This window comes from Hakea prostrata, chromosome 3 (assembly GCF_041222555.1).
Source record: "Hakea prostrata isolate BN-2017 chromosome 3, UWA_Hpros_2, whole genome shotgun sequence".
NCBI classification, from domain to species: domain Eukaryota; kingdom Viridiplantae; phylum Streptophyta; class Magnoliopsida; order Proteales; family Proteaceae; genus Hakea; species Hakea prostrata.
In genome coordinates this window covers 1,643,044-1,665,925 of record NC_142602.1, presented here as the reverse complement: position 1 = coordinate 1,665,925, position 22,882 = coordinate 1,643,044, and the positions used below count along the sequence as shown (strand labels likewise).

General features: G+C 40.9%; 2 protein-coding genes across 2 annotated transcripts; one reads left to right on the top strand and one right to left on the bottom strand.

The window, feature by feature from the left end:
* The first annotated feature begins 49 nt into the window (after positions 1-49).
* On the top strand, positions 50-13,955 carry LOC149019878 (aspartokinase 2, chloroplastic-like). Its single transcript, XM_089147882.1, has 14 exons — positions 50-352; positions 567-1,191; positions 1,279-1,361; positions 1,481-1,521; positions 1,883-2,037; positions 10,051-10,200; positions 10,326-10,421; positions 10,665-10,781; positions 11,168-11,287; positions 11,379-11,471; positions 11,574-11,690; positions 12,688-12,804; positions 13,065-13,127; positions 13,212-13,955. Exons 2-14 carry the CDS (start codon positions 787-789, stop codon positions 13,356-13,358), a joined length of 1,704 nt encoding a protein of 567 aa, XP_089004008.1. The 5' UTR covers positions 50-352; positions 567-786; the 3' UTR covers positions 13,359-13,955.
* A 135-nt stretch (positions 13,956-14,090) lies between these two features.
* LOC149019877 (auxin response factor 2B-like) lies at positions 14,091-20,367 on the bottom strand. Its single transcript, XM_089147880.1, is given in 16 exon segments — positions 14,091-14,823; positions 14,985-15,180; positions 15,291-15,460; positions 15,462-15,482; positions 15,962-16,905; positions 17,041-17,212; positions 17,311-17,386; positions 17,490-17,609; positions 18,143-18,307; positions 18,385-18,475; positions 18,807-18,891; positions 18,985-19,140; positions 19,234-19,290; positions 19,407-19,502; positions 19,665-19,777; positions 19,876-20,367. Coding segments are annotated over 15 exon segments (2,583 nt in total). The 5' UTR covers positions 20,027-20,367; the 3' UTR covers positions 14,091-14,823; positions 14,985-15,014.
* Between the last annotated feature and the right edge of the window lie 2,515 nt (positions 20,368-22,882).

Here is a 22,882-nt window from a genome sequence, read left to right as displayed (position 1 = left end):
AAGCCGCCAAAACTCAACACAAAAAAAGAAAGCGGACAAAGAAAGATTACGTACCGCTTTGCATTCCCTGCATCTGAAGTCCGAACCCCAAGTGCATATATAGCTTAGTGCTTAACCCATTTTCATATTTCTCTCTGTTGCGCCTCCGCGCCTCCCGTTCTTGCATTACTTCAGAGCTCTCATTATTGGTACTTAACGCTCAAACGAAAGGCAGAGCTCCGAAAGTGAACGAAACGGGAGATTTGGTTTCTTGACGAGATTTTCGGCACTTTTAATTCCAGTTACTTCGGTAGCTGTTTATTCTTCGGAATTCACCATTTTGCTGTCCTCAAGTGCTCGTTTCGATGACCAAGTACGCCATCTTTCTTTTCATTTTCTGAAATTCGTCTCGCGTCTGCTAAGTTTTTTTTCACGAATTTCCTTATTTGGAGACATCTGTTCTTTCTATTCTGTTTTTTTCTCCATTTTTATTGCATTTAAGCTTCGTATCTTCTTTATCTTTTTCTTCTTGTATACATCTATCACTTGCGGGGAGTTTGAAATCCGTAGTGGAATGGAATGTACAGGTTGAGTAAACTATCACCGGAGAATCTGATCTAACCGGAAGAGATCTTTGTAGTTTCCTGTCATAGAAGCGTCCCGCCGGCTTTGTGTTTTGTTTCTCGCTGGCGTGCGGCTGATAAACCCTAGATAGGGTTTCCTCAATTTGTCGAATTAACCAGATCTGCTGTTCTCTGTTAATTGTGACTTTATTCACCGTTGTTTTGGACTTCGGAGTCGTCGAACATGGCCGCATCTTTGCATTCCGCTGCTGTCAGGATTCCCTATGGCACTCGAGAAAGAAACTCCTCGCACTTTTTGTCTCGCTCATCATTTTGTCTTAGATCTGCGGCTTCCGTGGCCTCGACTTTGGGATTTTCATGTCGTATGTTTGAAAGTGCTTGTAGAAGGAATGCTTTGAAAATCAGTTGCGACTCAGGTCTAGCCGCTGCTATTGACAAGGAGTACGCTGCGAAACACAGTTCTGATGGAAATGTTGGGCAGTTTACTTGTGTCATGAAATTTGGTGGTTCTTCGGTGGCTTCCGCTGAGAGAATGAAGGAGGTTGCTGAGCTCATTCTCAGCTTTCCCAAAGAATTGCCTGTCATCGTGCTTTCTGCTATGGGAAAGACAACTAACCATCTTCTACTGGTACCGAAGTCTCTCTTTTTTGTAGCTGCTGCTGCTTATTTTGTTTCTTGGAGGTGGTTCATGATAAATCAAATGGTTTGGTTTTAGGCCGGTGAAAAGGCTGTTAGTTGTGGCGTTTCTAATGTCTCTCAAATTGATGAGTTGAGTTTTATAAAAGAACTTCATCTTAGGTACTAAAATCTCTTTGTTCTGATCTGTAAGGCTTAATACCCCACCCCACCCATGTAAAAAAAATAAAATTTAAGGAACTATTTTTCACATTTGGTCTCGGTGTTTTTGCCCTTTTCAGGACGGTTAAGGAGCTTGGAGTGCATAGATCTGTTATTTCTGGTGAGTGCCTTCATATATAGCTAACCCTACCCTGAGGTTTTGGATTAAATTCCTGGTTTCATCATCCCTCCGTCCCCTCGTAGAATGCTTGCCTATAAGAATAAAAGATTGCAATATGGTTTGTGGACCTTTCTCAAGTTAGGGCGTTGTAGTCCATAATCAATGAAACCCACCTTGGACAAGAACCAATGCTTGATATTCAGTAAATAAAATTTTTTAGTATTTGGATTGGAGTCCTTTAAATTAGCCCTTTATTTTCCCTTGGGTCCTTCACTTCTGTGCATTTTTAGCCATAAACCGAGTATAATTGTTTCTTACTTTTCTCTTTCCTTTTTCCCCATGCGATACTAAATTTTTGCAGGTCACCTTGAAGAAATGGAGCAACTTCTGAAGGGAATTGCAATGATGAAGGAGATGACTCCCCGTACAATGGACTATCTAGTGTCATTTGGAGAATGCATGTCGACTAGGATATTTGCTGCATACTTGAATAAAATCGGTGCTAAAGCCTGCCAAGTATGTCCTTTCTTGATTACTTGTTTTAAGATAGATGCAATTGGATGAAAGTTGGTAGTTTCTCTGTCTAGGGAATTGAATGCATTTATTTTTAAGTATGTTACTGTTGTGGTCATGAATCTTTTTTCAGTTTATCCATTAAAATTTATGAAAGATACCGTAATGCAGCAGTCTTTCTCGAACCAGTAAAACCAACAGTGTACTGAATGCGACTAGGATTAGCACAATCTCAAAGTCCATGATGGTTGCCATGTAGGTAGAAAATTTGCTCAAATGGTTCTTCAAATTCATGCAAATGTTAAATATTATTCCCCATAGTTGATCTGTTAGTCTTGACAGTACCAAGTGAATGACTCAACCGAAAAAAATTGAGGTTTTTTAGTAGTTGTGGAGTTCACAATCGAAAAGGAATGAAAGAAACATCTTTTGGGTAAAATTCCAGCCTCAGAATCAGCTAGCACCGGTGTAAAAGTTTTTGGAGGACCTCCCTAACTTTCAAGGAGTTCTTGTCTCATCATTTGGCCCTTGAGGGAGACACCAAGACATCTATAACCCAGGAGTAGAGTCACCAAAGTGGTAGATGTCTAGAGAAGGCAATGAATCAACAAACCATTGCTTGGAAAGTAATGATAGGAGACGATATAAGAAAATAGGGACACCTAGAACAGGGATTAGGGTTTTGGGCTAGGTTTGGTTATTAAAGGATGATGAGCATACCGAGTTAGGGATTAGACTTATGAGAAGGTTCTGGTTGAGTTAGCTTGGTCTACAATGGGCTTGAAGGTGCTGAATAAGGTTAAGGAAGGGGCAAGTTGGTAAGTGGGGTTGAGCCCCCTATAATTGGGCCTGGAATATGGACCCAAAAGGCCTAATCCAAAGTTGTCCGAACACCCCAGGGGTATTTTGGTCATTTTCCAGCCCTTTTGGGGCTCAAAAGGGGTCTGGTTGGAACCCGTTTGATTCAAGGGTTATGGATCTATTGTTATTTATTTTATTTTTGAATTTTGACTAGTATTTTGTCAGTTATGATAGAGTCCTATTTAGTGTGGGAGTCCCAATCAGGATCCATTTTAAAGCAAGATTCCTTTGGATAATTAGCTTTAATAGTGCAAGTTATCTTTCTTTAAAATTCCTTTCTTCTTTTTTGTAGTTATTATTTCTAAGGGGGATCCTAGTTTATAAAGGATTCCCTAGCTGAGTCAAGTTAGGTTTTCCCTATTGGAGTCCAAGCGTTTTCCCTCCAACGTGAAGCTATATATAGCCCACCCTACCTCATTGTAACATAGAGTTTGAATGGTGAATAATATTTACCGTTTGGAGGCAAACTAGGTTGTGGTCTTCTTGGGAGCCCACGGCGGATTTTGAAAGAGATTCTTCTTCAATTTCAGCCATCAATCTTCAAGTTCCAACAACCTGCTTCAACTACATCAGCTCCATAATGGAACCCAATTACACAAGGCAACTACAGCCACTCCCCTACCCTGCAACTTCATCAAACCCACCCCCACTCTTCTTTCTCCCACGACAGCCTACCAAGATCCCTCCCCGGTCCCCTTTCCCACCTTGTGGCAGCAAGAAATACCTTCCCTTAGCCTTACTGCAGCATCCCCTACACTCCCCTTGTTTTCTCTTCTTGCAGCAGCCCTTCCACCCCTCCTTTTTGTTTCTTTTTCCTTTCTTGAAACCTACAGCAGATCTAAAAGCAAAAAGAAAAGGAAGAAAAGAGAGAAGAAAGAAAATAAAAGAAAGTAGACAGGGGAGTGGATTTGGGGATACAAGTGTCATAGACAGTGCGGGGACCAAAATGATTGAAGAGAATTCCCATCGCATGCCACGGGTCAAGCCAAAAGGATGTGGAAGAGCCGGAAGCAATGGAGGTGGAAATAGCAGAGATGGCATGGGGTGCAGCAAGAGGATTTTCCTCCAAACTTATGAAGGGTTGGACGACATTGAAGCAGAGAGCCAGAAGGAATCAGCTTGGAGGAGGCAAGAATAAACCCACTTAACCCAAATGGAGTCATGCTTTAAGGCAATTTTCCATATGAGCTTGAGAAGACGAGCCATGTTAATATCAGAGATCCAGCGAATACCCAGGCCTCAGAGGTAGGATGGCAAAGGGACGACCAACAAACTGGATGGATGAATCGAGAGGATTCCTACCCTTTCCACAGAAAGGCACAAAACAAAGACTCTGTAGCCTAGATTGTCGATTTGGGGATGGAGAATATTCTACACCAGTAGAGGTAGGAAGATTGGAGCACTGAACAAATGAGGACCACCCTACCAGCAAAAGATAGAATCTTGCCTTTTTAGAGCTGAAGCTTCTTGCGGATATGATCGAACATAGGAAGGCAGCGGTGGCGAGTGAGCCTACAAGGATTGAGAGGAAGACCAAGGTAGACCACGAGAAAGGAGCCGTGCTTAAATCCCGAAAGCTAAAGAAGGGAAGCATGAATCTAATTAGGGACACCGGAGAGAAAGAGAGTGGGTTTGTCGAGATTAACATGGAGACCAGAGAGGGATTCGAAAAGTGAGAGGGCCGAGAGAATGAAGGATAAGGAGAAGTGGTTCGCTTTAGAGAAGCTCATGAGATCATCTGCAAAGGCGAGGTGGGTGAGATTTAGGGATTTGCATTTGGGGATGGGGGAGATGGAGAAGTTGATCAGTTATGGGTTGGAGGATACAGGAGAGGACCTTTAGGGTAAAGAGAAAAGATAGGTGGAGGAGAGGGGGCAACCTTGACGGATGCCCAACTAGGAATGGAAGAATCCCGTCGAGCAGCCATTGGTTAAGATGGAGAAATGAGGGGTGGAGATACAGTTATCCATCTAGCGGATGAAGGGGGAAGGGAAGCTTGTGGAGGAGAGAATGTCACTGATGAATAGAGTCAAAGACTTTGTGGAGGTCAACCTTAAGGAGTGCAGCCGGGGAATGAGTGAATATATCAAAGCCACGGACAATTTCCACACAAAGAAGGATGTTATTTGTGATACTACGATCCAAGATAGAAGCAGATTGATTTTCACTCAAAAGAGAAGGTAAATCCTTTTTAAGCTTATTTGCTAGGATTTTAGATATAAATTTGTAGAGATGGTTACAGAGGGAAATAGGGCAAAAATCAAAGATGGAGGCTATCCTGTCCGGACCCAAATGACAATTATGCCAAGTGAGGAGGTGGTCGGACCAACGAAGGTCGGTGATACCCGAATCATTAATGCAAGCATTGAAGTCTCTAAAAACGATAGGTTCCGTAGAGAAGCCTCTAGCGCGCTCGTGGGAATATCGGATGATATTGAAATCCCCACCAAAACCCCAAGGGAGGTTAGGGGAGAGGGAAGAGATGGAGTGGATATCCTCCCAAAGGTGAATCCGATCAGCAGCACGGTTGAAACCGTATATATGGAAAGGAGGTTGGGGGAGAAAGATTAGGGAGAATATTGAGATGAATGAGCTGGGGGGAGGATCTAAGGAGAGAAATTTGAATTCTCGAGGGATCCTAAAGAATCCATATACGACCATTGATGAAAGAGGAGATAGAGAGGAAAGACCAAGAGGGGATATTAGACTAGACAATCCGATGGGAATTCTCCAATTGCATATGGGTTTCAAGAAGGGCACAAAGGGGGACATTAAAAGAATTGATGCTATTCCTAACCTCAGCTTGATTGACAAGGGAATTGAGGCCTCTAATATTTCAAATAAAGAACTCACACATTTGAGACAGATGGGGTAAGGGAAAGGGGAAGAGACACTTGAGGAAAAGGGAGTGATGAGGGGAGTCTCACACAGGGGAGCCAGGCAGCAATGGAGTTTAAAAAAATGTTTGGCTTAATAGAGGAGTTGGAGGATGGGGAGCTTGGAACATGGTTGAGAGGGGAGCTCTCAGGGTAAAAAGGTTGATCTAGCTCTCGGGTAGGGAGATGGTTGATTGAAGGAGAGAGGGGATAAGGGGCGATGGGCCAAGTCTTGGGGGCAGAGGGTTGGGTAGGAGACGAGGTGTTTAAGGGGTTTGGTATGTTTCTAGGAAATGAGGGCCCACAAAGAGGCGTTGTTGGGGGGCTCCAAGTTGGTGCCAGTGTTAAGCCCATTAGTGTTGGGCTTAGAAGGGGAGATTTTATTAAGGTTTCAGGCATATGAAATAAGAGTATTGGGCTTGGGCCGCGGGGTAAGTTAATGGGGTCAAGTTTAGAGGATAAATGTGTTAAAAGAGGTTAGGGCAAAGATGGGATTTCGGTTAAAGGTGAAGGGATAAAAGAGGGTTTAGCGCGGGGGTGAGGTTTGTCGTGGGACAAGAGTGGGTAACAGGTGAAGGTTGCAGGGAAACAGAGGCCATCGCAAGGGTTTTCTTCGGTTTTGGGGTTCCGAGAATAGTAAGGATATTGATTGCTTTACTTGTAACTAGCCTTGCAGGCGATAGAACTTTTGAAGCAGTAGTTGTGGTTTGCGTAAGAGCAAGGTCTTCGATGTCAGTAGCAGGAGTGGCAGGACATATCGCCTTTTTGACGGGTGCAGAAAAGACTTTTTTGTTTGCAGGCTGCAGATCTCTGCAGGTAGAATCGCAGAGGAGAGTAGTTGCATCGGGAGTGTTCAGCTGGCTTCACATGTCGTCGGCGGTAGCTTTGAACCTTTTCTTCTATTTCTCCGCTAAGTATAGGCCAAAGTAGATTTCGGGCCATATTCTTCTGGTGATAGATCAGGCTTAGAGTTCTTCAGGACAATAAGTTTTTCCAACAAATCAACGATTTTTTTTTGGGGGGGATTGCGAGGCAAAGTTCGACCATAACTGTGGGGGGGGCGACATGTCCGACATGTCGCTCGACTTCTTTTCCAAATCGTACCTCAAATCCTCAATGAATAATTAAAATACTCTTGCTCCTTCTCTTGTTCATCTCTCTCTTCCATTAAAATTATTCAAATTTCACTTCTAATTAAATAGTTGATGACCCATCACCGTCCTCCCTCACTTGATTGACAAGCGGTAGGAAGAAGACAAAATACTATCTACACATCACAACTCACAACAGATGACTTGCATTGCACGTCTTCACCCCCCACCCCTCTCTCTCGCGTGCAAACTCGTCTTCGGGTACGGTGAGGTGTTACAAGAGAAGATGAAGAAGAGAACCAAGAACAGGTAGGGTTAATTTGTGTTGTGTATTGCTTTGCCTTTCTTCCTTTGCTCCTTCAACGAGGACAAATAGAGAGTATGATGGTTAAGGTCGGCACGAAAGGAACATATGATGGAACATCAAAGCGCGCAGCATCGAAGAGGAATAAAACCAACGCTAGGACAGAATTCGCATCTCACGGTTCTCACTATGACATTGAAGGGGAAAAATAGTGCAGCTCTCACAAGTCCGATGACGTCGAGGAAAGTCGTCGATAAAATGCATTTATAGAGACAAACGTCGGCGAAAAAGGGGTAGTAGGGGCTTTGAGGCGGGAAATGCACACACAATAGCAGGAGCTGAGCAAGAGGTATCTTTGTGGCCAAATGATGAGGGGTGTACTATAACTGTTCGTCGCAAAGTCTGGGGTAGAAGCAGAGAAATCCAAACAAATGCGAGCATACGAGAGTCTTTCCATCTTGAGTGTCTTGTTCGCTTTGTTGAGGCTTACCAATGGCAGACCCAATACAACTGAGGCAATCACTATTCCAAAATTCAAGAGGATCCACTGGGGAATAGAGTTGAAGTAGACCTTGCGGATATGAGAGGAGGGAGACCAAGGCTTAATGAAGATTTGTGACTTCCAACAGACCAAGGAGATCCTTCCAGAGCATGGGAAAGACAGTCCGGTGAGGAGACGTTGAAGAGGAAGATTCCGGCTTCTAGCAGGTAAGTTTCCATAAGACCCAAGGCTTTCCATTGCTTGGCAAGAGAGGTTTTGATGATATTTAAGGGGGGAGCAGGACCAATGAATTGGCCAGTAATGGCTGACTTCCAACGATTAATACTAAGTGCAATGGATGAGATGGGGTAGTGAGTAGAGGGGTGAGCTAGGTTGTTTGAGACAGGGGGAGCAAAAGAGAGACTAAGGTTTTCAGAAGATGGATTTTGATTTGTGAAAAGAGAATTCCAAGCTTCGGGGGGGGGGGAGAAGGGGAGGCAGTGGGGAGTTGGGGTGAGATGGGGGAGGAGGGCATGGAGGCGGCAGCGGGTTGGGAGTTCATTTGATCAAGGGAGGAATGCCGGAGAAGACAATCGAAGTCGCATTGTCAGGTTCAGGGAACATAATTTTTCTTGTCTACCAAAAGATTATCTTCTTCATTTGCTATAGAATCTCTGAAGTTGTGAACCCACTCCACTGTCTACTTTCATCTTGAATGACACTTGGTCCCCAGCCCCCCTCCCCATTCTCACACAGGTTTGGGAGTCTCTTCGACTTATCACTGATTCCCCTGTGACCTTACTATTTGGTTGCCTTCCCCCACTAAAGCCTTCTCCATATCCTCAGCCTAGAACCTTCTCTGTGCCCACAATCCCAAGCTCCCCAGGCCCCTTTGGTCTGGTTCAAAAGTTTCATCCCCCGTCACTCCCTAACCCTTTGGAGAGCCCTTAACCTTGCTCTCCCCACCCAATCCTTCCTTATTGGCCGCCATATGCTAGTTAGCCCCAGTTGCATCATTTTTTGGAACGGTTTGGAAGACCTGGATCACCTCTTTTTTTTCATGCCCTTTCTCTAGATTGATATGGGGAAAAGCCCTAGCTTCCATTTGGCCCGCTCAAGGCGCTCATTTGGGTTTACCCGCGATTGGCCTTGGATTTTGAGAAACTTTGTAGGCACTTCCATTTGCGACCAGATTGGTAAGCTAGTGTACTGTTCCTCTGTCCATCACCTTTGGTGGGAGCGCAATCTTAGAAGATGGACTTCCAAATCTCGCTCTATAGATAAGATTTGGAATGCCATGTATTTTGATGTTTCTTCTAGATTGTTAGTCATCCCCTACCCCCTGTTGATGATATACCAAGGAACTGGCTTATTGTCGATTCTTGGGGTCTTAACTCAACTTTTCGGTCTTCATCTTAAAGACCTTGTATTCTTGCTTCCTTGTCTTTTATATATTTATTTATTCATCCAAAAAAAAAAAGAAAGAAAGAAAGAAAGAAAGAAGAGATTAAAAATAAAAAATAAAAAGATCAAGAAAGATTGCCTAAGAATTCTTCCCAAACTTTTCCCCACATCAACCCTTTTAGCTTTGTCAAGCCAATTTTTATCCAAACTTTCCAAGATTCCCAGGAACTCCCAAATTTTTTCCCCTCCATTAGAGATATTTCTTTCAACAGCCTTTCCGTACTATTTCTTTCAACTCTTGGGCGATTTTGGTATCCCGAGGTCATCCCTAAACCCTCTCATACCCAATGGCAGACTTCTTAGGAATCCTTAGCAGATCCTATATTATCTAGAGATTCCATAATCCACCTAAGCATTACCAAACCATCCCATAAACGAACACAACCTTATTATTAAGCCCTAATTTGTGCTGGTTCTAATTAAGGAGTATCCTGGAAGAGTGATCCTTGGGTTACATCACAAGTTTTGGGTATTACTTGGTAAACTGTGGTGATGGTGAATTATAAGAAGAGTATCGAGGACATCATGCCAGTTTTAGTGCTTTAAATGCTAAAACGGATAGGAGATTGTGAAAGAATAAAGAAAAATATCTGCAGTCATTAACTCCACCATGAATTTGCATGACAAGGCTTCAAGATTGGCTCATCCTGGTGATGGATTATTGAACTACATTTCTCCTCTAGATGAGTCAGTTATATTTGTTATTACAGTTCTGTTATTTCCTTTACAGCAGAGTGGTGCATCATTTGACATACTTGGGTAGACTAATGTGCTTTTCAGCTATACTGTGCATTATTGGCCATACTTCTTTAATTTTATTCCCCCCCCCCCCCCCCAACCACCTGTCTTTCCAATAAATTAAGTGCTGGGTTGTTCTCTTGTGTGGGATGTCGCCAATTGCGATGATAGCTAATTTTACTGTTGCACAATATTTTACAGTACGATGCATTTGATATCGGTTTTATAACAACAGACGACTTTACAAATGCGGATATCTTGGAGGCAACTTTTCCAGCTGTTGCAAAGAGGTTACATCATGATTTGATCAGTGATCCTGCTATTCCTGTTGTTACTGGCTTCCTGGGGAAGGTAGTTGTGGGACAATGCTTTGTATTCTTACAGTGTTGAAATCATTTACATTCTTACCTATAAGAAGCTGAAACCAATTAGCTTTTCATTTGATAATGATAGACATGTTAATTTTCTGATTTCAGGGATGGAAAACTTGTGCGGTGACTACCTTAGGTAGGGGAGGAAGTGATTTGACTGCCACAACCATTGGTAAAGCATTGGGCTTGCGTGAAATTCAGGTCCAGTTCTGATTTTCTTACTAAAGCATCAAAACAGCTTGTGTTCTACTTGTATGCTGGCACTGGGTTCACCCTTTATTTATTCATCTTTTATGGTGATGTTTCAATAAAGCTATGCATTTTCAATACCTAGGAAATCTGGTTGAAAGATAATGAGAAGCTTTTATGTATTCTTTAAGCCTTGCTTAATCATATCTTTTATGGCAATGTTTCAATAAAGCTAGTGCTGTCAATGCCTAACAGGTCTGGAAGGATGTTGATGGTGTTTTGACTTGTGATCCCAATATTTATCCACATGCGAAGCCTGTACCATATTTGACTTTTGATGAGGCAGCTGAACTTGCATATTTTGGGGCTCAGGTATGCTTGAATTGACAGATTTTATTGCTTCTTGCTGCACTGTTGTAAAAAGGAGAACTGCCAAAGGGGTATGGTTGCTTGTAGAACTGCATGCGTCAATTGCTTTTTCTTTTTTCTTTCCCTCCTTGGTTGGGGCGGGGGGGGGAGGTTGGATTGATTTTTCTAGATAATCATTCGCCGATTGTAGTTCTTATAGTTCAATTTGAATCATAATATCTGATCCAGTATGAATGACTAAATTTTGGGAACATTGCTCGGCAAAGCGCATAATTTTCGAATAAAGGTGTACTCCTATTTATATGACCGTTTGAAGTATTTTGTTTTTTTATAGGGGATTGGTCTTTTAGTGAAAAATAAATCATTTCAAAACTTTATGGGTTTTTCAGGTATTGCATCCTCAGTCCATGAGACCAGCTAGGGAGGGTGATATCCCAGTTAGGGTCAAGAATTCTTACAACCCTCAAGCTCCAGGAACTCTTATCACCAAATCAAGGGATATGAGTGAGGTTTGTCAATGCAGATTTTTTTGCTAGCTAGTAAATCACGGTAGTAAATGTGATATGAACTGGCATTATATCATTTGTTTCTTATATCCAGGCTGTACTTACTAGCATAGTGTTGAAGCGGAATGTCACTATGCTGGATATAGTTAGCACACGCATGCTTGGCCAATTTGGGTTTCTTGCAAAGGTGAAAAAACTGGGTTAATTTATTTCTCCCCTTCATGATGCCTCGTTTGCTTGTTTAAATTTTTATTGTCTAATGCAATTTGCCCGGCTCCTTTACATCCAGGTCTTCTCTATCTTTGAAGATTTGGGCATATCTGTTGATGTTGTTGCTACGAGTGAAGTTAGTATTTCTTTGACTTTGGATCCATCAAAGTTTTGGAGCAGAGAACTTATTCAGCAGGCAAGCATATGAACCTCAGTATCTTGTGATATGATTTTTATTGGTTTTATATTTACATTAGTAAATGGCTTCACTTTCTGCCTTCTTGGATTCCTTCTAAATGTTTTGACTAACGATGCTAAAAATTGCCAATATGGGAAGTCAGGGTTAATGTTGCCAATCCATGCCCTACCCATTTGGGAAGGGTACCTTCTAATTTCTGCTGACATTATCTTCTCTAAATTTAAATAAGCAAAGGGAAGGAAGGGGTGCTTTGCTGTCACTAGATGCATATTAGCTGAAAATTATAGATGGGAGAGGATGTATGGCTTCTAGTGCAACATTTGAATACGGTTTGAAATTTCAGTTGAAATGACAGAGTTTCAAGAAAACTTCCAGTTTTGACAAAGGTCGGAAAGTGTCAAGTGCCCGCTAACTTGAGTCTTCACGTTTTGGTTGGGATTAATAGTTCTGATGGAAGCATGACCATGTTTTTGAAATGATGAAAACTTTTTTGTAGAAAATGCATGCTTCCAATCAAAGTTTCTATAATTTCTTTAACGTAAGACTGCAGAGAGGGTAATTGTCTTTTTTTTATTCATCAATCGTTGGAAAGTTTGTCATCAGGCAAGAATAACATCTGATAATTTAAATGGTTTCTAATTTTATATGTAGTCATTCCATGTAGTTACTAAAATAAAGTTGTGTAGAATAGGTTATATTTGAGAAAGTATACATCTGTACAGTTTATAATGTAAAACCTGGGATTCAACTGAATAATGTAAAACCTGGCTTAACTTTTCTCCTTGCATTGGTGTAATCTTTATGGGCTAGACTGCTTGTCTCTGACACACGATGCTGTGGCAGCTTAGATGAATTGTTTTGGCTGTTGATAAAGTAAGATGATGGGATTCATGTGGATTCTGGTTTGTTATGGAGATTGGAGCCCAGTGGCTTGTATATACTGAAATACTTGGTTCTGTGAGGAAGTTTATTGGATTATATCATATTTGGGCAGGAGCTTGACCATGTTGTGGAAGAGCTGGAAAAAATTGCGGTCGTGCATCTCCTTCAGCACAGATCAATCATCTCTCTCATTGGGAATGTCCAACGGTCATCACTGATATTAGAGAAGGTTTGCACCTACTTTTAGGGATATCTATAAATTTTTTAGTTCACTCAAGACTTTGTTTTGTTGTCTTCTATGAAAGTTACCTATTTTGAAAGTGCTTGCATGCTTCATATCAGCAGCAGCAGCTAAACCAAGTTTTCTCTCAGTTTCATTGCTCTACGTATTTTGAATTTTCCCGTATCCATGGGAAATTAGACCAACTGCAGGAAGTTTTTATTGTTAACCTCTGGGTATCTCTTTTCACAAAATGCATATTTTGTCAGGCATTTCATGTTCTCAGAACCAACGGAGTCAATGTCCAGATGATCTCTCAAGGGGCATCAAAGGTATGGATTCTCTCCTGTACACGTGTGAACAGGCAGTACCTTATGTGCATATAACACATTATTTCTATCTAATTTGCTGGCCAGGTAAACATTTCATTAATAGTAAATGACAGTGAAGCAGAACAGTGTGTGAGGGCTCTGCACCAGACATTTTTTGAGGGAAGTATTCTCTCTGAACGAGATTCAGGAAGTAGATCCACCAATGGTTCCGCTGGGCCGTTGTCGCATTAATAATCTTTTGTCATTCTTAATTTCTGTTTGATCAGTCATTGCAGATATAACTAGCTTGTCTTTGCTTTCGGCTATAGTTTCCTGAGGTTGTAGTAATCTATTTTTAATTGCATCTTTGAAAAGGCTTGCATCCGCTTCCATAGGCTGCATTGGCGCAGCGGTGGAATGCCTGTCACTACTCACTCCCCGCGTCCTACCTGGTTCCCGTTTAGCATGTTTGTTTTGCTTTAGCATACTTTTCCCTTTTTGTGGTTCCGTATGATGCCGCGTCCATTTTTGTGCACTTGATCAAGGGATACGTTCGGTTCCTAGCTAGCTAAACTCGTTTGCGATATGCAATCTGTATTTTACCAAACCGAGATGTCTTTCTATTCCTATTACACTAAAATATATTAGTTAGAGTGATACAATAATTTTACAAGACGATATTTCTTAAAAGAATCTGACCTATATAATATTTGAACGCGCCTTGATACCATAGATTCTGCTCAACGCTTGATTATGACTATAAAAAAAACCGAAACTTTCCTAGTCTTCCATTTAAATATTCTTAACTTATTTTTCAATTATGAAGGATTTATTTGAATGAAAAATCGCAAGGGACCCAAATTTTAAAAAAAACCCGTTCCCCCCGAGGCACAAAAACCAATCGTCAGCAGGGTCAAAGCTTCTTTTTGATACCAATGTAAATATTCATGTCAAACCTTTTCTTTCAAATTTTCTATGAAAGCAGATTTTTATGTTCTTAGGCTCCTCATCAGAGTTAGTCGAATCGGTTCCAAAGAAACCCCTCATTCCCTGGTAGGTTAATAACTATCCTAGCGCATTCAGATTCACATGCTAACATGCCTCTTGGTGTGTGTCCACAGTTGGTTACTCTTGCTTTGGACACGGCGTTAATCTTACAAGAGTTTTTCTTTTGTAGCAAATCCTATAAGAAGCGATAACAACAGATCCTGTAAGAATAATTCGGAACTCTAAACAGGATAAAACGCTGAAATGGGAAGGAATTGCCAGGCTAGGACGTTGAGTTGAAATTTGAACTAACCCACCCATTCGTAGTTGCAGTTAAGAGCCCCCAGATTGAGATATTCTACTGTAGTAAAATTAGGGCATATCAAAACATTTGTCGGAAAAGATGCATTCAATTGAACCAAAAGGATAAATAGAAATACGGCGGGGGAAAAAGGGAAAGTGACTGTACACTGACGCAAGGTCGCCTAAATCCTCGTAGAGAATATGTATATATGTTATATTTTATCTATACATCATATAACGATAAAAGCACCTCAACATCACCTATTCTTCGACAAAAATCAGAATGCATCAAAACTAGGATATGATGCGGACATATTCTTGAGTAGAATTTACCTTGCACCAAAGAGGAGAGAGCCCCCAATATCCTCGAGGAGAGAGCCCCCAATATCCTTACTGGCAAATCGTAAGTGCAGTGCAACCTCCACACCTATTCAAGTACAATTAAAAGTTAGCACCGTAGTAAGAAACTGCTCGGCGATCTTAGGACCCGATTAGAACCTCCAGAAATGGCTGGTTTTTTTTCCACCACCCCCCCCCCCCCCCCCCCCCCAACTACACTATATAAATAATGAAAGGGAACATGCATACCAAAACTAGGCAAATCACACCTAAGCATTATCAGAACTCAGCTGCAGGTGGGGGACATTTCACTTCTTTTGAATCCGTTCTTTCTTGAAGTATGACTGGGTTTTCTTCTATCTTTGGATTCAGGTTCCCAGGGTTCATTTTCTGAACCTCCTCTCTAGTGTAAATGATGATCTTCCTTACCATGGTACAGAATTCCCTGAATAAAAAGTAAAATTTACTTCAGGCAAACCAACATATTTAACTATATGCACTACCATTTCAGCTTGGAAGGAAAGACGATGGCAATTATAGTTGTTTAATACTCACTGCCAGGGATCATCTCCCACAAGCATCATATCACCTTCATTATCAGTATATACAATCACCCAACTCTTGCTGGAAGCCATTAATTCACCATTGAACTCAAACATCTGATCCAGTTCAGCTATCAGCTCATCATAATTGTTGAATTTGTTCAAGTCCACAGACCTCCCTAAAAGCAATCCCCTGCTTTTGAACCTGAAATCAGCTGATTTGACAAAATTAGTGACAGACAAATTGCTTGACAGAATTGCTGCCTAGGCTAAAATTCTGTCAAAAGTTCATCAAGATATATGTATCTACATGACCATAAGATATTAGCAAATCATTATTATCATCCTCGACTAGTCCTAAATATCAAACTAAATCCACCCTGGTGGCATCATCAAAAAATAAATTTCTCCAGATCTGGATGACAAGAAAGAGGAGCAACTACCTTCTGAATTTAGTTCATTTCTATACAAGATTCATCCTGGGAGAAAATAGCATTCTTCTTAAAAAAAGAGAGACTAGTAGAAATTATAAGTTTTTTTTTACAACTTTTTAAGAAAAAATATTTTTGTACTAAAATTAAATCTGCTATTAAAATTCCATTTGTACAGAAGCATTATATATTGCAGCACCAAATTAAAATAATAATAATAATAATAGTTAAATGCAACTGGAAAAGAAAAAACCTTGGTGCAACTTCTTGCTGAACATTGTTTACTCTCTGCATCTCTAGAAAGACGCTGGCAAGCTTGAAATGGCTTCTCTTTGTCATTATCCACAAGTGATGCATTAGCTGACTTTGAGCCCTTGGATTGCTCAGAATGTTGGTCAGATTCAGAAGTCAGTGGTTGATGCAACACATGATGGGAATGGCTTTCTGTTTCATACTTTGAACTTGACTGCAGTGGAGCTGGTTCTGATGCCACAGAATTACTGAAAAGGGGTATACCAAAGAGCTTGCAGTTACCATCACCCTTGGATTTCAGAGTCCCATGTTGTTGCAATGATGCAGATTGTGGTCTTAGCCCCCTTGAGTGAGAATTTTCTGAGTTGGAAAATTCAGATGGTGGAAGAACAGGCAACATCCAGTTCCCTTGATGTTGCTCTCCTCGATTCTGCAAAACTGAATATCCACACAATTCACCATACTTATTATTTCCAGGTTTCTGACAAGGAATATCACCACATTGTGTCGTACCCTTGACAGTAGAATCCAACATGTTTTGTGGCGGACTAGATGGCATCAGGGACCAGGGACCTGAAATGCCTAATTTCGCTTCTGAATCTTGGAAATGTTTCTTCATTGGATTAGAATCATCTAAGTTTTGGTCAACAAATGGTTGATGGAATCCATGAGGGGTGTCATTAGGCGTTTGCATAGCTGACAGTAGATCTGTGAACGGTCGCTCATGCCTCACCAGAGGCACCCGGTTTTCTGTTCCATAACTTCTCTGAGCAGAAACCAAGTCACTTTTCTCTTTCCCCTGTGAAGGGAACCACACAACAGGCTTTTGAGCAGTGTCTGATTCATTATTTTCAACAAAGGCACCTTGCAAGGACAACTCTCGACCTTGAAAAACCCTTGAAAATCCACTTGCAGATGAAGGCTCCGCCGTCACTCTTGATGAACCTGGACAAATCAACAAAAAGTTAAATGAGTACGTGTCACCAACAGACCACTACTTGGCAGAATATAATTTCCATGTATTCTACATTTCTTTAGTTTCTTGAAATATATTTCCGACAGCCTTGGGGTGATCTATACCTTCCCTTGTGAGAACAGAGGAATCAGATGAAGACGGTACCATGATTGAACGTGGTCTTTTTGCCCGAGGAACAGGAAGGGGACTCAGAGCAGGAGGGGTCAAAGCAGGTTCGATTTTCCAAGGAGAAACTCTATCCGGACGAGGAATAGATGAGGTCTCATCCCATCGGACCTAGGCAAACATAAATAGTTGGCATTAACCATACTGGTGGATAAGAAATATGCGAGTGTTTAAAAGAATAACACGTAGCCCAAACCCATCGAAACTACCTTCAAGCATCTCCATTTTGATCCAGCCCACCTGATTGGATCAGCATCACCAATACCTACTATTGTGCCAGTAAACCTTCAACAGGAGCAACCGGAATCATCAACAAACCACAACCTTTGAGCCAAGATCAACTAAATAGGAGCCAATTCCATAAGAAATCAAAGTTAGGGAATTATACCTCTGCTCTGGAGCTTCTTCACCTTCAAACCTCATTTTGAACCTCATCCCTATAGAATATTTGTTCTTGACAGACTCCATGTATTGATCAAATGGAACGATAAAGCCTGCAGGGCTTGTCCTGGATTTTGAACAGGATGCAGTTAGAAACCTTTACATGACCCAGAATAAAAGAAGCAGGGGTTGCTGAAGCAAATCTCAAGATATTTTAAACTTAAAAAACATAATTGATCTCTGTTCCTTCAAATAATTACAACATTTTTCACCCCCAACCAGATTTTACTTCAATGACACACCACTATAAGATAGATAATTACCAAATTACCATGTCAGTACAGCGAGACATCCCAGAAGCAACACTAGAGATGTTAAGAAGCATGACATGGGCAAAGGCACAGCAGAGCAGATCTAGGCTTTTGAATGCCACTTAAAAACAAAAACACTGAATTCCACTTAGCACAGATAGGTGGGTTATATTCAACTGAACTCTGAAAGACAAGCCACCCACCCCCCAGGTTTTCATTTAGTGACTGCAAAGACTAGAAATACTAAAAAAAAACCAAGACAAATTTATCCATGTTAAAAAACCCCCAATACTTGAGGTGTTTCAAAGCATGACATAAATGCACTATATTATGAGAATCACTGACAAACCTGGGTTTGTAATAAACCGTAAACATGGTTCCTGTTGAGACAGCATGCCATGCTGTTGCAAGGACTCCCAGGTGCATGCTGTGACTAGAAATGACGGAAGAAGGAACAGTAATTTGTTGTCTCATAGCACGTCGAACTCCTACGCGAAGTTCTCCGTTTTCACCTCTGAGGCCAGAAATAGTTACATCAGCTACAAGCAATAACTTGCAACAATCAAACATGTAATAATCACGATGGTAAACCTGAGAAAAATGAAAGCATCCCCAGCAACAAGCCTTTTGGAGCTGACGAAGACGCTCCAACCACTTTGAAGCAGATGCCTCCTAGGCTGACCTGCATTTCAAGATTTATAATCAGCAGAAGAACACAGAAATCCATTATAACAGTGGCTGAAGACTATTTGTCTATTTCCATGCAATCTATACTATTAGTTTTATGAAAGATGACATTGGCAGGTGAAACACATCACACAAAAGAACACGTGGGACTGGCGCAACAGAGAAGAATATCCAGTTGATTGCCTCAAGAAGTTAGTGTTGCCTACATTAATATTCAACTAGATGCCTTCAAGAGAACTTCAGATCTCTTTTGATTAAATTCTTTTAAAAAAAATTTCAAAAAACAGGAGTACTACTTGAAATGAAGAAAAACAAGAGTTATTTACCGCGAAATATATGACGGAACCGCCACTCAACACCATGCAAATCTTTAGCCACCAATTCTTGGGTTGGTGGTTGCCGGCACATGTCCTGTTAAGGTACAATGGTTAAATGACTCACAGAATCAATCAAGACTGGAGAGAATAAAGGCAATCAATTTAATGCAATAGAAGAAGCCCTAACCAGCGGTGGGAGACATTCATCTGCGTGCCGTCTCAACACTGAAAATCCACCGTGCGTGCTAGTATCTGAAGCCGTCAAGGTCTTGCAGAACGAGTGTACATGAGGACGTGGAGGAGGAGGGGGCAACGTCACCATCTCAACTGAGTTCTCGTCTTGCTGTCCACGAATAATAAGATTCTTAGTGCCATATACCTGTATTTTATGACTCCAAGAAAGAAAAAAAAATGGAAACTCTCATAAGAGGCATACATTTGCATCAGGAAGCAAAGTCACTTGAGCGAAGACTTCGTCGGTGTCAGGTTCGGCCTACAAGGAAGAAAAACTGACATCAATACAGAAACCACAACTCATGCGCAGCGGCAGAGGATCATCCTCCGAAAATCCCAAACCTTCTAAAAGAAGACAAGACGAAGCAATAATACCTTCAAATGAACGTTAATCACACGGCACAGGATCTTATGCGACAGGTTATAAATTGGCATCTGCTGATCGGCGACCTGATTTGTCGACGCCTCAACCTAGATTTGAACTCAAGGATAGAGAAATCATAATAAGTGCATGCAGAATCCATTCGAAAATTGAATACTAGAAATTTTGAAGAAAAGGAAAATCAATGGATAACTGGAATCGTATAGAGGTAAGGAGTAGTGGCAAAATCTTCAGACAATCCGCTCACACACCTGCTCGATATGCCCTTGAGGAAAGTAAAAAACTCTCTCCCCTTCTCGGGGCACCGTTACAAGAGGTCCAGCACAAGCATGCCAGAGTTCCGTGTATAGCGCGTCCTCCGGACCTAATACGACATCGAAATCACAAAACAATCGATCAAAAACAAGAATCACTCAGAAAAGTCGCAAACGAAAAAAATTCTGCGTCGCCAGGAGGATTCACCTCTTCCGGCAGTCGATGGATAGACTTGGGAGGGCTCTGACACTCCATTCCTTGCGATTCCGGCATTATTAGGCTCGATGGAACCGGAAGAGAAGGTCTCACCACGGCCATTACTGCAATTTCCTTTAATCGAAACTTCAGAAGAAGACATCTCTTAGAAATTTCAGCAAAGATCTCTCATGTGCAGCTCCTTGAAAAAGTAAATCTAAATCCTAAAACCCTAATCCCTCGAAAGAACCACAACAACGAAGCAAAGCGATGTTTAAGAGCCTAAATCCGTCAAAGCTCCACCGCAAGAAAACTCTTGTGAAAGGCTAGACTGGAAACGGAAAGCCAACCCTATTTCTGCAAGGGAATTCGCTGGATTTGACCATTTCTTTGATTTCTTTCTCCTCATCCGCTTCCTGCTTCACTGTGGCTGCTTCTAATGGCAAAAGAGGCTTGTCTCTCTCACACTGACTGATAACTCATCTGAATGGGTACTGGGGAGGTCCAGTTGCCATAACGATCGTACAGTAATCTTCTCCACTGCGTGACCTTAACCGTGGGTCCAAATCAGCATGCTATAATTTCAACCGCGGTCAAATTGTAACCGGCTGTCTCGGTCACCCCCTCCCCATACGTGTCCGACCGCCCTTGGCTGCCCGACTTCAGGGAAAATGAAGTCTCGTAAAACGCCAAGGAAAATTTCGCTAAATCAGTTTACGTTCTTTATTATTACCAAAAGGAAAAGTTTACTTTCTTTGTGGGACAAATGGGTCCATTGTGCTACCAAACGGGCAGGGAAATTGCTTCTGTCCTGTCATGCGATTTGGTTGAGATTTCGATCCAACGATCAGGAATGTTTCGCTTGATAGTCCTGTACATTTAGCTAAAACAAGGTCCCAAGGTCAGAGATTTAGGGTGGAACCGAAAAAAGGACTGAAATGGTTAGTGAGTTTGATTACTTTTTGGAGTTACTTGGTTTCAATTCTAACTCCCCTGGTGAACCAAGGATTACTTCAGACTAATATCATGTCCTTGTAGTTGTAGATGTGTGACGTGTGTTCCAACATCGCATCAAAGGTTGAGGTCCATTTACAAGTTACATCATTTTTTCTCTTAAGTTTACTCATTATTATTTGATGTATTATAAATGGATTTCAACCATTTGATGTGATCGTTGGAACATATGTTTTCCTTCTACAAGAGAAATAGACTGGATAAATTTTCGAGTTACTTCGACTAGAGAAATGCTAGGTGGTCGTGCAATTAGCATAGCATGTCTTTCCATGCAAATGGCTGAAATTTAAAGATAATTATTTTGACAATGTGTCCTATATATGTGACAGCCCCTTTCTTCTTCTTCTTCTTCTTCTTCAACCTCTTTGCAACATTATCTCTTTTACAAGCGCAAAAGTTTGGAGGCATCCTATAATCTATATGGATATTAAAAAAATAAAAAAATCCCAAAGCACCCTAATGCAAGGTTGTGTTTCATTGGTGTTTTCTTATGATAATCATGTCTAGATATATAATATTTTTGGAGTATTGTTACTTGTAAATATGAAAAACTTCAAAGTATCACATTGCAAATATTTGATCATCGTGCATCCAATGTAAAACTTATGATTAAACTCAAAGCGGATGTTATTCCACGTCAATGCAAAAATATCATGGAACCTCAAAGCAGTTATATTTGGTTTATATCTATTTCATTTGGTAAACATATCATATATCACCTCTTTAGGGTGTTACTACATGTAAACATCGAAATTTCAAGACAATCTTATGCACTTATATTTGTTTTGTGTATATTCTATATGGCAACCACGCACTAAACGCGTTATTTTCTTAAGCATTTTCCCACGGGAAATTTCATGGCACTTCAAAGTAGTTACATTTGGTTAGTTTGCATTCCATTTGGTAATCATGCATAAATAGATAACTTTCTTGACGTCTTAGGCATGTGAATCCTAAACTTTTAACACGCCCTCAAGACAATTATACTTGATTGGTCTATATTCCATGCGGCAACCATGACTAAGCAAATTATTTCTTATTTCTTTGAGGTGTTTTCCCATGTGAGGACGAAATTTTCATGGCATCTCAAGTCAACCATATCTGCTTGATGTGCGTTCAATCTGATAACTATGCCTATATATGTTGTCTCTTTGAGGGTGTTAATGCATGTAAATATAGTAATTTCAAGATACCACAGAGCTCTCATATTTATTTAAGGTACATTCCATGTAGCAGCCACACTATGCTAAAACACCTTTAAGGTATTTTCCCATGTAAATGTGTGTTTTTTTTTTCTTTTTCTTTTTTCTTTTGGGTTAAATGAATGTGAAAATTTCATGGCACCTCAAATTAGTTATATTTGCTTGACGTTCATTCAATCCGGCAAAAGCATGCATAGATATATAATCTAGCTCTTTGGGCATTGCCACATATATGTATGGAAATTTCAAGGCACCCGAAGGCATTTCATGCTTGATCACATTGTTTATTTGAGTTGTTTTTTTTTTTGGAAATGAGGTTCATCCGGGCTAGCTTGCGCGCACCACGACTACATCTTCGAGGCACTTTTTATATAATTAATATAGGCGAGGCTTCGCCCCTGGCCCGGAGGGGATTCAAACTCGACCTCCTACGTGAAAGCGTTGGGCTTTGCCAACTGAACCACCCCTCGGGGTTTTATTTAAGTTGTTTTCCCATGTGAATGTGAAAAGCACATAAAATTTTTATGGCGTGTTCCGTGTGTAAATTTGAAAATTTCAAGGGTTATATTTGGTTATATGTCTAATCATTACAAGTGGCCGCCATGCCATGCTCCTGATTAACTAGTAAGCTTCCACCTACTTCTAATAGGTTTACTTAGGGTTATGCTTAGTAAATTCTAGTATTATTTGTACAATCCATTAGGCTTACTTAGGGATATGCTCAAAGTTAGTCAAGTCTAATATTAATTGCACAATCACGATTAATCATATACTCGGAAAAAATATATATATATATATTACCA

Coding starts and splice junctions, on each gene's coding strand:
- LOC149019878 (XM_089147882.1), top strand. CDS start 787: ATGGCCGCATCTTTGCATTCCGCTGCTGTCAGGATTCCCTATGGCACT. Junction 1,362..1,480: donor ATAAAAGAACTTCATCTTAG/GTACTAAAATCT, acceptor TGCCCTTTTCAG/GACGGTTAAGGAGCTTGGAG. Junction 10,422..10,664: donor TGGGCTTGCGTGAAATTCAG/GTCCAGTTCTGA, acceptor AATGCCTAACAG/GTCTGGAAGGATGTTGATGG.